At 38.9% G+C, this 15,706-nt stretch overlaps 1 protein-coding gene across 2 annotated transcripts in view; it reads right to left on the bottom strand.

The window, feature by feature from the left end:
• The window catches only part of Prex2 (phosphatidylinositol-3,4,5-trisphosphate dependent Rac exchange factor 2), a 300,091-nt gene that overhangs the window by 110,905 nt on the left and 173,480 nt on the right, over positions 1–15,706 (bottom strand). For both annotated transcript variants that reach the window (XM_031366853.1, XM_031366854.1), the window contains 2 exons: positions 9,089–9,311; positions 8,381–8,588 (listed from right to left, as the gene is read on the bottom strand). In XM_031366853.1, the coding sequence (XP_031222713.1) occupies positions 8,381–8,588; positions 9,089–9,311 (431 nt within the window). The remainder of the gene's footprint in view (positions 1–8,380; positions 8,589–9,088; positions 9,312–15,706) is intronic.

Genomic DNA, 15,706 nt, shown 5'->3' with positions numbered 1-15,706 from the left:
GATAAAAATGACTATAGTTATCATTTTTCAGGGGTAGAAAGTGTATAGCTATAGGGGGAGTTTCCCTGATTGTTTTCCTCATTATTTCCCTAATTGTTGATTGGCTAATAGAGACAGCAGAAGCTAATAGTTAGGCAAAGATATAGAGGCGAGATTTTCTAAGCAAGACAGGAAAATAAATTGAGAGTATTAAGAATCGAACCAGGCATGGGCAGATGAGAAGTTGAGACATGTAGGTTTCTCAGGGCACCGATAGTTTGCAGCCTCCACAGCCTGTGGAAGCCAAGAAAGATGGGGCAGGATCTTCGCCCGCCCTTTGAGTTATCTGGTCAGTTTTAAAATATAAAGGTGTCTGTTTTTTTTCATTCGCTGCATTAAGGTGGGCTGGAAGAGAAAGTGGGCAGCTGGAGGATCAGGCATGGAGAATCAGGCATCATTCTTGGGAAAAAAAAAAATGAAAGCTGGCTGTTTGGCAGAGCTGAGCCAGACTGGGTGGACATTGGTAGAGCTAGTGGCGGGGTGGTTGGCTGGTGAGAAAGCAATCTCAGAGCTCTAGCTTGGCAAAGCTGGCCAGGATATAGAGATAACGGATCAGAGTGTGGGCTGGGAAAAGCGAGGTCTGGAGAAGGTGAAGTGTGCTCTGGGCGGTCACTGGCAGAGCTGGCCATGGGGTAGTTGGCTGGCTAGAGAGTGATCTCAGAGCTCTGGGGAGGCATAGCCTGCATTTGTGGGAGAGGCATTGGCTAAAATGAACAAGTCAGGTGGCTGCTGGTCCCAGAGACTAGTGGACCAAGCCTGCTTTTTAAAATTACAGACTCCATGTAGCAAAGCTAGAATTCAGTGAAATGTACTTGGGATGAGTCATAAAGTAGCTTGCAGGCTAGCCTTGATACTTCAGTTGGCTATCTAGGCCTATGTGTTCCATATCCATGGACTCGACCAACAGCTACACATTAAAAATATTTCTTAATAAATCCTACCTGCATTGCATGTGTGCAACATTTTCTCTGTTATTTCTTAGACAATAGGGTATGACAAGTACTTTCTTGTATTAACCATTATAAGGAATCTACAGGTGATTAGACTAAAAAAAGAAAAGGGTGAGTTATACACAAATCCTTTACCATTTTGCATAAGGCATTAGAGCATCTTGAGATTTTGGTATTTGCCAAGGGTTTAGAGTACAATCTCCACTGGATACAATGTGAAAAGTATAATTTAACTACAATGTAATGCTGCGTTGGTTTTAGCAGGGTACTAGGCAAATTTACCACATTGGATATCTCTGGCATCTGCTGAATGTAGGATGTATCAGAGAGAGGCTCAGCTAGGCAACATACTGGTGACACCAGACCTCACTGGTGATGACAGTGACTCATTCTAGCATAACATGCAGGGACATATCCTGGGGCATAATTAACATGCTAATAAGATATGAAAAGCGGACAAAAAAAAAGACAGACAGAAAGCAAAGGTAATATTTGGATGCTGGCTTGATGAACTGAAAAGTTGAACAGCAATTTATTGTCAGCCCCTGGTGGGTAAAGGGGTGAAAATGGGATAAACATCAAGAAAATTACAATTCAGTCTTAGAAACATTTAAATCAGAAGTCATTTGGAGAAACCCTCTCCTCCAGCTATAACAGAGAACTGCAATAGTGAAATATGCCAGTGAGTATAAAAGCAGTGTACCCTCTACCGCCGCACACGGTGTGATTTTGGGGAAGGTATGCTTCTGTTTGTACATTTACCAGAAAAGTGGTTCAAACATAATTCCACCATCAACACTGGAGGTCCTTAAGTGCAAACATCCTGCAGGTAGTGCTCATCACTCGATCTTGGGGTGTCTGTACAACAAGGACTCTTCTCAGGTCCCGTCTCAGCTGGGACACACTGCCCAATCTCCCCATCTGCTGCTCTAGGCTAGGACAATACGCACGTTCTACATTATAAACTCCCATCAAGAACTTTGGACCACTGATTTTCCTCTTACTTATATCCAAATGTAACTAACTACAAATGACTCATTTAAAGGCAAAATTCATTCAGCTACTAAGAATGTAACAGAACCCACCAAGTCTTCATCAAATTAATAATATTTCTTTCTATCATAGTATTGCAAAGAAAATTTATCTTGTTTCCATCTACGTATACTAAACTAAGTAGGAACATTTAGTAAAATGTCCATGTGTTGATGGAAATTTAATTTCTAGAAGAGATGGAGAGATGGGGTACCCAGATATCAAAGTAAGACAACTTCAATAACAGGTCCCTCATAGGAATGAATAACCCTAGGAGGGCTGGCTGGCTACCAGATCTGAGACAATTTCTTTATTGCTGTCTCACTATCTGCTTCTTCACCCTGACCAACAATAATCATTACATTGTGAGAAAATGATCTGGTAACAAGCCTCTTAAATAATTGGTTAAGCTCAACAATATTGGAGCATCTCCGAATACTAAGGGCAACAGGGAACCCAGGCATTTGGACAACTACATTGTTTTAAAGAGATGATGCTGCAGATCAAATTATGTGGAAAATGTTTATATTTAGAATTAAATTACATGGTGTTCATGAAGAAGACTAAATTCTTTTCTCCAGCTATTGTGTACTTCTTGTTGCTTTTCAAGTAAACACAAAGAACTGGGCAAGGCTTTTCATAATAACAGAATGGGGGCCTTTCAATTGAAAATGTATCATTTTAATTAGTTTCAGTTCACTGAAACATAGCCATTGCTAAAACTAGTACCTTAAATATAAGGATCAAAAATAAGTAAAGCAATCCCTTAATTTACATTTTTCCCCTCAAAAATATACACTTTCACTCCTGTCAGGGAAGCTGCCAGGCTGAACAGAGATTTCCACCTCTCCCTCTGTTCTTCCAGATCCAATCCCTAAGGCTCATCTGCAGCTTTGCAGCAGAACACATGTAGCAGCCTCACTCACCCCATATCTAGTTGATCCCATAGATCTTCCCCTACTAACCTCCTCTGCTCAACTCATTGTATTATTCCAGCCCCCAACTCCAGCAGGGACTCCCTGGGAAGCATGTGGGCTAACTGAATGAAAGTGCTCACCTCTCTCCTCTGCTCCTCTGAATCCAATCCTTCAGTCTCATCCTCAGCTCTGCAGCAGACATCATTCTGATGTGGTTGCTCCTCACTATGCCCCCATTTCAAGGGTATTCAATAAGCAGTTTTCAGTGGAATATCATTGCTTTCCTCAATCATGTTACCCCTCCCATTCAACCTCGTTTCAAAATGCCAGTTTCTAATATTCAGAAACAAATTTTACCTAGAAACCCTAGAAAACACATCTATCAGGACCCCAGTAGAGTGTCCTACCAGGCAAAATACGGGCACCATCCTCTCCTAAGAACCAGAGAGGAAACAGAAACAAGGGGAACAAACGCATATTCAACAAATAGAAAACCAGATATCAGCACCTAGAATTACAAACTTCCAGTTCCCACATGCCTAGACACCAGAATCAACACATATCAATAATAGCCAGGACAATACGTCTCTACTAAACTTTAGAAACACTACCACAGCAGGTCCCAAATATCCTAACACAGCTCAAACATGAGAGAAAAAAGACCATAAAACAGCCTATATAAATATGTTAATTCTAAAAAAAATTCATGGCCCAAAACATCTAGGAAATCTGATACACTATGAAAAGACCAACCCAAGAATAATGGTAAAGGAGAAAGAAGGAGAAATCTAGATCAAAGAAACAATTAAAAATAATCATCAAAGAAACTTTCCCTAACCTAATGAAGGAGATACCTATCTAGGTAAAAGAAGCATACAGAACATCAAATAGACTGGACCAGAAAAGTAATTGCCCTTGGCACAAAATAATCTAAACAGTAGATGTACAAACAAAGAAAAATTATTAAAAGCTACAAAGGAAAAATACAAGATAACATATAAGGGCAGACCTATTATAATTACACCTGACTTCGGAATGGAAACTCTAAATGCCAGAAGAGCCTGGACAGATGTGCTACAGAGTTCAAAGATGCCAGTCCAGACTACTATAGCCAGTAAAACTTTTATTTATTGTAGATGAACGAAATAAGATATTCCATAATAAAATCAAATTTAAATAATATATATTATAGTAATATATGAATATATGTGTATACACACACACACACACACACACACACACACACACACACATATATATATATATATATATATATATATATATATATATATATATATATATCTACAGCCAAGAAACCAGTGGGAATAAATAATACCAGAAGAGAAAAATCAAAAAAAAAGGAAGCACACACACATATACGTACACACACACACACACACACACACACACATACACATCCCACCAACATCAATAACAACACCAAAAAAATAACAGAAAACAATAAACACTTCTCACTGATAGCTGTCAGCATCAAATGGTCTCAATTCCCCAATTTAAAAAATGAGAGTGAAAGAAACTAATAGAATGGATGCAGAAACAGGATCCATCCTTCTGCTGTATCCAAAATGAAATCTTAACATCAAGGATAATATCACCTCAGAAGAAAGGGTTGGAGAAAAGATTTTCCATACAAATGGACCTAGGAAACAAGCTGGTGTAACTGTTTTAATATTTGACAAAATAGACTTCAAACCAAAATTAATCAAAAGATACAGGGAAGAGCACTGTCTACTCATCACAGGAATCCACTAAGAGGACATTCCAGTTCCTAACATCTATGCACCAACCACATGGGCACCCAAGTTGGTAAAATAAACACCACCACAGCTTAAGTCACATACTGACTGTTCATACTGATGGTGGAAGACTTCCATACTCTTGCTCACCCAGGAAAAACAGCAAAGGCTGGACCCAACTGACATATCACAAATGGAACTAATGGATATTGATAGAAAATTTAACTTGAACACAGCAGAATATGTCTACTTCTCTGCACCTCAAGGAACTTTCTTCAAATTGACCACATAACTTAGACAAGAAGCAAGTCTCAATAGATACAAGAAAACTGAAATAATATCCTGCATCCTATCTGACATAGACTAAGGAGAGATATCAACAGCTACAGAAGCAGGAAAAGGTTACAAATTAACAGAAACTAAATAGCTCTTTGATCGGTGAAAAAGGAGTCCAGACAGAAATTAAGAAAAGAACTAAATACCCTCCAGAATTGAATGAAAGTTAATACACAAAGTACCTAAATTTAAGCGAGATAGTGACGGCAGTTCTAAAAAATAATTCCATAGCATTAAGAGCCTACGTTAATGTATATATATATATATATATATATATATATATATATATATATAACAATAAACAATTGGAGTAAAGTGGAGAGATCTTATACTAGCAACTTGACAGCATATCTGAAAAATCTAGAATAGAAGAAATCACATCTAAGAGAAGTACATGACAAGAGAAATAAACAAACTCTGGTCAGAAACCAATAAAATAGAAACAAACAAACAAACAAAACAATACAAAGAAACAAAGAGTTGTTTCTTGAAAAAAAAAGTAGTAAGAGTGACAAACTTTATCCAATTTAAGTAAAAGGAGAGAGATTATCCAAATTAACAAAATGGGGATATAACAATAGACAACAAGAACTCCAAAGAATCACAAAGACATACTTTAAAAATCTGTACTCCCCCAAGTTGGAAAATCTAAAAGAATGGATAATTACCCTGATAGGAACTACTTACCAAACTCAAATCAAGCTTAGATATGAATTTAAACAGCAGTGTAACCCCTACAAAAATAGAAGCAGCTATTAAATATCCCCTACAAAAAAAAAAAAAAAGCCAGATGGTATTAGCACAGAATTCTACAAGGACACTTAACTATGATCATAACACTTTTCTTCATAATAGCCAGAAACTAGAAACAGCCTAAATGTCCCTCAAATGAAGAATAGAGAAAGAAAATGGGTTATAGCTTCAACAGTGTAGTATTACTCAGTTGTTAAGGGGAATAACACCATTACATTTGTAGGCAAATGGGTGGAACTAGAAAAAAATCATCCTGAGTGAGGTAAGCAAGAGACAAAAAGACAAACATAGTGTATAGTCACTTATAAATAGATATTAGCTGTAAAGAAAAGGGTAGCCAGGTCCCAATGCACAGACCCAGAGAAGAGAAGCAGCAAGAGAACTCAAGTGGGGAGAACATCAACCTGCTACACCATATGCAGAGGTACAGATGGTACAGAAATTGAGCGAGTGCCCAACCAATGACTATCCTAGCTTGAGACCAATGCCACAAGTAGGAGCTCACACCTAACACTGCCTGGCTTGCCCAGAGACCTAGGATATAACCAAAAATGAATGACAAAAAAATGTTATATGGAACGATTCTTTTTTGTTGTTTTTTTTTTTTTTTTTTTAAGATTTACTCTTTTATTATATACAGTGTTCGGCCTGCATGTGTGCCTGTATCAGATTACATTATAGATGGTTATGAGCCACCACGTGGTTGCTGGAAACTGAACTCAGGACCACTGTAAGAGCATGCAGTATTCTTAATCTCTGAGACCCATAAAATGATCATTAACCTCTTTCCAGTCTCATGAAATGATTCTTAATGATGTTCTGCTATACTCATAGACTGGTGTCTAGCCCCATTGTCACTGGAGATGCTTCATCCAGCAATTGATGGAAACAGATGCAAAGTCCTACAGCCAAACATCAGAGAGAAATCAGGAATCCAGAGATGTCAAGAAAACCACAGAAAAACTCACAGAATCAACAAACCTGGGCCTTAGAGAATCACAGAGACTGAACTGTCAAACAGAGAGCCTACATGCATAGGCCCTCCGCATATATGTTATAGTTGTGTAGCTTAGTCTTCTTACGTAACTCCTAACAGTTGGTGCAGTCTTTATCTCTGACTCTTCCTGTCTGCTTTTGAGACTCATTTCCTCATACTGCATTGCCTTGCTCAACCTTAACATGAGGGGAGATGCAGTCTTACTGAAATTGATATGCCATGTTTGCTTGATAACCTGTATCCTTTGCAGGCCTGCCCTTTTCTGAAGAGAAATATATGTATTAAGTAGATTGGCTGGGGGTCAGGATGGGAATGGGAGTACAGGAGGGAGGGAAAACTGCAGCTGGGATGTAATATATGAGAGAAGAATAAATTAAAAATATAAAAAATGAAGTATGGAATATGTTCTAAATATTTTGCATCTAAACAGAGTTGTTCATGGAACTGTAGGATGATGTATGTGTGGAAAGTATTTACTTCACATCTACTAGCAATTCAACAACTTCACAAAGCATATAGGATAATGGCCTCTATATAACTTTCAGAATCTCATCAGGTCTAAATATACTGAATAATGTCTACTCCTTGAAAACACGAGGAAGCATATTCTATACTACATTGATAATTTCTATATTTTCAATATATTGAAATTTATTACTACTACTACTACTATTATTATTATACATTTACTTCTATGCCTGAGAAATTGAACTTTTCCAAAACCCACTTTTTCTCCTTGGTACTGAACTGCTAGATGGAGGCATAACACAGCAGAATATGACATGCTCGCCTGTGGAGCATAGGGATGCTCAGTATCAAATGAAAAAAAAAGTCAATGAGTCTGGTTACAAAGGAGCTTGTGAACTGCCTCCATCTAATCTTGGCTAAACTTCCAAATTATTGCTCCACTAGAACAGGGAAAAATAATTGATCTTAGAAACACATAGTTTTGCTTTAATTCATTTAATACATGCTAAGTATTTGTTATGTTATACTATGTACGGCATACAAACATCTCTGCAAAAGACATACTCAAATATTGTTTCCTGAACTGAAAAGTAGAACAGAACAAGGAAATGGTCACAGCCTCTTGGAACACTTTTAAGTGAACCTGTTTAGTACTTGGAATTGGACAGGAGATCTCATGCCTGTAGGTGAATCTTCGACCACTGATCTATAACCCTCAAGGCCTTTTTATCACTTTATATTTTGAGACAGGGTCTTGCTAAGTTGCCCAGGCTGGTCTTCAGCTCCCTATGTAGCACAGTTCGGCCTGAAACTTGTGATCCTCTTGCCTTGGCTCCATAAGTAACTGGGGCTACAGACTTGTACAGTGGGCCTAACTTTGAACATAGTCTAGTCTAATGATTTATAATAACACTTAGTGTTCTTCTTGGGTCATTCCTTCTCTTGAAATTAAATGATTATTTAACATTCCTATCCATGTGAATTGTCATTTTATAGTATTTATAAGGTAGAATGGCAAAGATCTTTATGGTCAGCACAAAAATTCTCACAATGATGAACATATTTTTCAAAAACAATGCCTTGCATAACTCTTGTTTTGGCAAACTTCTGTGCACTACACAGCATACTTACTCATCGATTTGACAAACGCACATCTCCACCTCCTTCAGTGCAGTCTGGAGCTTGCCCAGGAGTTTGTGATAGATATCTTGAGTCTCTAAGTCTTCTTTTTTCAGCAAGTACCGGAGGCCATGGCCATCCTTGTGCCCCAGTGACAGGCCTGAAGGGGCTGCCATGGTCGTGATTGTATGCTGAATGTACACCATGGGGCTCAGTTTCCCTGAGGAGTTGAAACCATTCCATCACTTAACTTCTGCTTATGGAGCCAGCATATTTTAGAAGCCCAAGCTCATGTATGTAAATGTCAATTCAATGTTAAACTTAATTCAGAAGTTAAAACTTTTGAGGCATTGTTATTAAAGCCTATAAATATAGTTAATTTGCTTGTCCTATTGCAATGATTCACTGCAGCATCATGCACCCTTCTCCTGTACCTCATATACTGTTCTCAAAGCTATAGAATCATTTCAGGTAAGAACTTTTCACAGCAAGATAAACCATATACATAAGGAAAGCAAGAGCAATTTCCCTGCTTCAAGAGAAATACTAAAAGTATCAACTGGTTCTATATATTTATATGAAATAATCTAAGCAAGTATAGCCAGGAATCCTTTCCTTATGAAAACATTGGCTTCCTTACACACTGGGAATCTACCAATTTTATGCAGGAATAGATAGCTATACACTTTTAAAATTCACATTCATGACTTGACAAAATACCTGGCTCCGGAGATTTATTTTCTTTATCATGAGAATTATGTTTCCTACTATCTAGCTGCACACCGAAGGCACTCCCCAGGGAAGTTGATGTTTTTGGATAAGAAACTTCCATCACATTGACATGGCAGTTGGTTGGGCAGAAATCACTGCTGTGCAGTGGGGAGATCTTAGGTTTGGCCTGCTTAAAGGTGGGCCAGGCTCTGTTCTTCAGCACCCGAGAGAACTGCAAGTTAAAGAAGAAGTGGGAACAGTTGAACTCACACCAATGACTCAGACATCTCACATGCATCCTCCCTAATGAAATCAAAGGAAAATTAAGGCACATCTATACAAACAAGGTAAGAATATATTGCAATATTAGAATCTATTTCAAAACACAAATATCCAAATAGAGCAAAGTATATAGGCAGCAACTGTATATGGCTCAGCTGACACTGGAGTTAGATGTTAGAATGACCTTGGTGTCACATAACTTCCTAGCACTTGGTCCCATGGGTCCCAGGAGCTGAGAGAGACTTATAGAAAGACTTGCTAGAAGGTACCCTAGAGCAGGAAGCCAAGTTTTAAAACTATGCAAGTCAATAAAACAGTATAACTAGCTATTGGTGTCAGGGAAGAAGATGGGATTGATCATCCCAGGCACCACTAGAAAGCCACCCAGAGCAGGAGTCTGTGCAGAAGCAGCAGCAAGCTGCAGAGGCATTGGCCCAGAGTAGCAGGCTAGGCTTCATGCTTCTTACCAGATGGCTGAGCGTCCTAGGTGGGGTGCGTATTTTGCTTTTAAGACATTTACGATAAAGTGCCACTCAAATCATCTGTGACTTCCAAGTATGGTGACACTTCTACCCTAAACTTGCAGATGGTTTCCAAGTGACTCCATATGTTCCTTTTGTGGTCTATGAGGCCAACATTCTGGTTCCACTAAGTATGTCTCCCCTTACTTCAAAGCACTCTCTCCCCTTGCTCCCTAAACTCCTTCTAATGTGAACATAGTTCTACTCATACATTACCCACTCACTCTGGGCTTTCTACAAGATTTTTGGTATGTCTAGATTTTTCTTATTCATTGTCAGACATTTTCTCTTCAGCAGTTTTGGGATCTAGAAAGTCATCAGGAGACTTTTTTGAACTCTAGGCCAGCTTCCATTTCCCTGGCTACAAATTATAGGGCACTTCCAGCCTTCCTCATAATTAGGAATAACTTTTACTCTTGCTCAGGCAGCAGAAGGAAACCTCCACGAGTTAACAGTTTTGTGTATAAGAAGCAGGCACCTCATAGAGTTCAACTAAATTGTGGTTTCAGGGGCCTTTGATGTCCTCTGGCCTTGGTAACAAGACTCTCTCACAGGACTGGATATGATGCTGGGAAAGTTAGCATCTGATCTCTCAGTAAGAAGGAGAGTTGAATTAAATAACCCTGTCTTCTTTCTAAAACCACAGCCATGATCCTACATTATTATGCTACAAGCTGACTGATAATTTTGGCTTTGAAATGAACAAGAATTAAGACCGCCACTGGTCACTTTGTGACACTTTAAATTCAATGGTAATATAAAACCCAGTATTCTATAAGACCACTGTTGGACTAAAAGCCTCTCTTATATATATATATATACACAGATAAATAACTATATACACATATATACATATAGCATGCAGATTAAACCATTTGTATATTCTTTCTAGCTATATATAGCTCAGTCAAGTAGTACAGTGGGAATCAGAATGAAACTGGCCTGAAGTGCAGGAAATTATTAAGAAGATTTCCACCTAACTTGACAACCGTGTACATTGAAGAGAACCAAGGACCCTGAGGGATTCTAAATCTAGATCTCTATTTCAATAATAAACTTCCTACCAAGACAGGTCCAGAATCTAAAGAAGGCTAGATGCAAATGTTCAACACCAAGTTTTGTCTACTCTCACCTCAAGATTAAAGTCTTAGCTGAGGCTGCATGGCATACATAGGCATAGGAGTAAATTTTGTTATGTCATGATAGCACCCATCCAGTTAGACAGAGAGGGAAGTATCTGTTTTGACCTCTGAGGTAAGCACTGGAGATACAACTCCTGTCCTATGAAGTACACACTTGGAGTGGTACAGGTAAACGCTGTGGATATTGTTATAAAGAACAACCACTGAGGCACAATCATGTGTATCACAAATGTGTAACAAACTTGATATACAAGGTGGGTGATCAGACATGTTGATAAAGTCTATGAAGGTGATGAACCTCCTAAAGTCTAAGATGGTGACTAGGAGTCAGAGATGGCAGTAAGTACTAGGGTGATTAGAGATGGTAGCTTTGGGGACAGTGAGGTAGAATGTCAGATTCATATCACAACACAAATTCCTGACTCCATACCTAGAGAGAAATCATAGCCCTAGGTTTGGATGTTCCTGAACTAATTCAAAAGAATCACAGAGGAAGCAATTCTGTCAAGTCTATCTATAGAAGCAAGAACCTCAGAAAATCAGTGCTGTCTCCCATCCTCGGATGTCTAGTATGAATTTCATGTGTGTGCCAAATACATGTGTCAGAAGCACAATTCAGGGTAGAATTTAGGTGTGATTTTTAGGTGATTCTGAAGCATCTTCAAATTTCTTAGCTTAGTGCTTGGGATGGCAGTGCTTGGACCTTTGAGAGGGATGGCCAAGTGAGAGGTCTTCATGTTGAGCTGAAGAGCATGTTGGCATGCTGTTCTGGGAAAAGATCTAGATCTCTCTGCCTCTACGTCTCTATCTTCTATGACACACTCTCTGTCTCAATACAACACCCTTGGTCATGTGATGACCCAGCAGGCAGATCCTTGTCAGATGCTGATCAGATGTTATAGGACCTTCACCTAGCATAGTGAGCTGAATACCAACTACTTCTCATTAGCCACCCAGGCCATGGTACACTGTTACAGCATCAGAACTTGGACTGAGGCAGTTAACCTCAGGGGGAGGCACAAACAAGCATGTCTCTCCATCACAGGTACTACAATGCTGGGTACATCACTATATATCCAGACATTAGGCCTCTGGACTCCACAGTAACAACTTTCATAAAGAAAATCCTAAAAGAAGGAAGGTTCGGCTTATGAACCAACTGTGGTGCATGTATAAGAACATATTCTGTGCCATGTGTTAACAAACTCCAACCTACCTAAATTGTAGCAATATTAAGCAAAACATCATGTTTATCAGAAACGGAGGATTAAAGCTCTTTTTCCCCAAATAATAATAAAAATTGATAATTTTCAATAAAGAGATACACTGGTGTGGGTGGTCTGTGAAGGAGAAAATATCAGGCCTACTATGGAACAGCAAAGCCTAGGGTCATTGCTATCTTTATCCATTTACTGATGAATTAGAATCTGAGTCTGCAGAAGGCTGGTTCCAGGATATGGCAGGGATACTGAAAATCAGAGATGTTTAAATCTCCTATATAAAGTGGCATAGCACTTAAATATAATTTTTTATTTTAATCTTTACATTTACTCATTAGTATGTGTGTGTGTGTGTGTGTGAGTGTGCATGCACACACACGTACACGTGCATTCAGAAGTCAGAGGACACACACAAACTTACATGCGCATTCAGAAGTCAGAGGACACACACACACACACGCATTCAGAAATCAGAGGACACACACGCACACGCATTCAGAAATCAGAGGACACACACACGCACACGTGCATTCAGAAGTCAGAAGACAGTTTGCAGGAGTCAGTACTTTCCTTCTACCATGTGGTTTCCAGGGATCAAAAGAAGCTTAAAGGCTTAGCAGGCACCATTTTTTCTTATAGAACAGTATCACTCCTTATGCAATGTTAAAACCATCCTTACATTGCTTCTATAAATCTAGAACAATATAAATGCTATATAAGAATGTGTTATAAATCATTTTTAAAATTTTGTTATTTCCTTTTATTTTTCAAAATGCTCTTGATCTGCAGTTGGTTGACTCTGGATGTGGAAGCACAAATATGGAAAGATGGAATTCACCTAATGAAAGATGGTGTAAGCCTGAGATAGAGGAGACATTGTGAGGGGTGGGATGGGGACTTTGTTGAAAACATGTAAGGGCTGAGATGCTCGTTAACATCACATGGAGAAGCCAGTACACCAGAAAACTGAGGTCACCTAGGGAGGAAGAATGAAAGGACATCAAGTGCTGAGTCCTGGAGACTGTCAATGTAAAGGACAGAAGAAAAGAAGAAACAAAGCTCTAAGTTCCATAGAACTGCTTAAAAAAAAGGAAAAAAAAAGAAAAAGGAAAAGGTTTAAGGTCAGCTGCAGCAGGTTGTTCTGTTGAACAATAATAAGGAGAATAGTTCAAGGGGCTTCAACTAAAGTCTAGCCATTTCTTTGACAGGGCAGGAATCTGAGCGCAGTTAGAGTGCTGAGGACAGCACCCTGAGGGATCTGGATGGCTCCTTCCAGGAAGGAGATGAAAGAACCAGAAGGTGGTGAAGCAGTGGCAGAGGGCAAGGGAAGGCATGTCCATTGTTAAAGCAGGAGACAAAGAAGCAACACTGGGAACTGAGGGCAAGGGAAGGCATGTCCATTGTTAAAGCAGGAGACAAAGAAGCAACACTGGGAACTGAGGGCAAGGGAAGGCATGTCCATTGTTAAAGCAGGAGACAAAGAAGCAACACTGGGAACTGAGGGCAAGGGAAGGCATGTCCATTGTTAAAGCAGGAGACAAAGAAGCAACACTGGGAACTGACAGGAACAAACAGCTCTTGCACCTGGAACTTCAGGTGTTTTCCATACTGGAAGCTAATCCATGTTTAAATTCAATACAATCATCTAACCAATACAAAGCAAATTACTACTAGGCAGATGTCTCCCACTTCAATTAAGTGTAAAATGCTTTGCCATGGAGTTAGGAAGAAGAATTTATAATAGATTGTCCTCTTAGAAAAGGAGAGTGAGCCGGGTGGTGGTGGCGCACGCCTTTAATCCCAGCACTTGGGAGGCAGAGGCAGGCGGATTTCTGAGTTCGAGGCCAGCCTGGTCTCCAGAGTGAGTTCCAGGACAGCCAGGGCTATACAGAGAAACCCTGTCTCGAAAAAAAAAAAAAAAAAAAAAAAAAAAAAAAAAAAAAAAAAAAAAAAAAAAACCAAAAAAAAAAAAGAAAAGAAAAGGAGAGTGAAGAAATTTACATACAACTTCACCAAATCCATATGTTAGTTTGAGGATTATTTACATGTAGTGCATAAAATAGAAGAAAACTCCAAAGTAAGCTTTCCAATCGTTGTGGTGATATTTTTAGGCAAACAGGAAGTTTATAAAGAACTCCCAACCCTCACAATAAGAGTCATTACTTCAACCAGGACAGTGAGGTTATTAGGCAGGGTTCACAGCACAGTGTAAGAAAAGTGTGTCCCTAAAGCAAGGAAGAGCTTTATACCTGAAACAACCGCAGTTCTACTACATGGACTAAATCCTGCTCAGGATTCACTCACTTGTCCAGTCATATCTCATATATGAGTAGAAACCCATTTTTTGGCCCATGGGAAACCTAGTATGATCTCAGGCTATAACAATTATTGAAATTGATTGGCTATTAAATTTAAAAATATGAAATGTTTAGAATCAAAACAAAGTAAAGCTAGCCTAAGATCTTTAGCTTCCATTGATACATTTCATTATTATTATCTTAAATTTTTTAAGTTTAAATATATTTTGACCATGTTTTCACTCCCCAAGTCCATCCATCTCTCTCTCTCTCTCTCTCTCTCTCTCTCTCTCTCTGTGTGTGTGTGTGTGTGTGTAATAGTGTAATATCTGGCTACTGGTCTCTGCATTTATTCCCATCTGCTTCAAGACAAAGTCTCTCTGATGATAGCTAACAAAACACTGATCTATGAGTTTTAAGGATACTTTTCATTTCACAAGAAGCATGTTGAAGCTTTCATTTGAAAGAAAAAACTGTTGCTAATAAGAGTTTCAAAATAAGGAAGTGGCGATTAAGACTCTGTACACAAAGGCTGTAGTTTCTGTTGACATGAACTTGATAGACACATTGAACTCATCTTCTATAAACTACTAGAATTATCAACATCCCATTCAAAATGGAGGGGTTGTAGACATATTTTTGGGCTAACCTTGCATCTTCCTATAATGAAAAAGCCAATTATTTTAAGTTTGTTATAGCCAAGTGAGATGACAATGACCATAGCTGATACAGTAGTCAGGCCTTACCAGACTAGATGTTTCATGATTAACAATAAATGTAATTGAGAGACTATTCTATTATCTCCTCAGCTACATGATCTGGGGCAAGAGTTAGTTCCTAGATGTAAAAGTGGGACAAGGCTTGGCATGTATAAAGCTTTGACACTCAATCAGTGACACATACCACTATACAGTCTATAATTGAATGAGATGCTTTTTATCATTCGTTATCACTGCCTATTAAGCTGGCCATATCTACCTTAAAATGTCCCAGCACCCCAGTTGATTCTAAATAAAGGCAAAATACTTTAAAAACACCAACGTGGGTACTACTTAGTTCATATTGTTGTTCGTCCTAAAGGGCTACAAACCCGTCACCTCCATTGGTCCTTTCTCCAACTCCTTCACTGGGGACCCTGTACTCAGTTTGATGGATGGCTGTGAGC

This window comes from Mastomys coucha, unplaced genomic scaffold (assembly GCF_008632895.1).
Source record: "Mastomys coucha isolate ucsf_1 unplaced genomic scaffold, UCSF_Mcou_1 pScaffold14, whole genome shotgun sequence".
Taxonomy (NCBI): Eukaryota; Metazoa; Chordata; class Mammalia; order Rodentia; family Muridae; genus Mastomys; species Mastomys coucha.
Note: the sequence above shows the minus strand (reverse complement) of the source record. Positions and strands in the feature narration are given on the sequence as shown.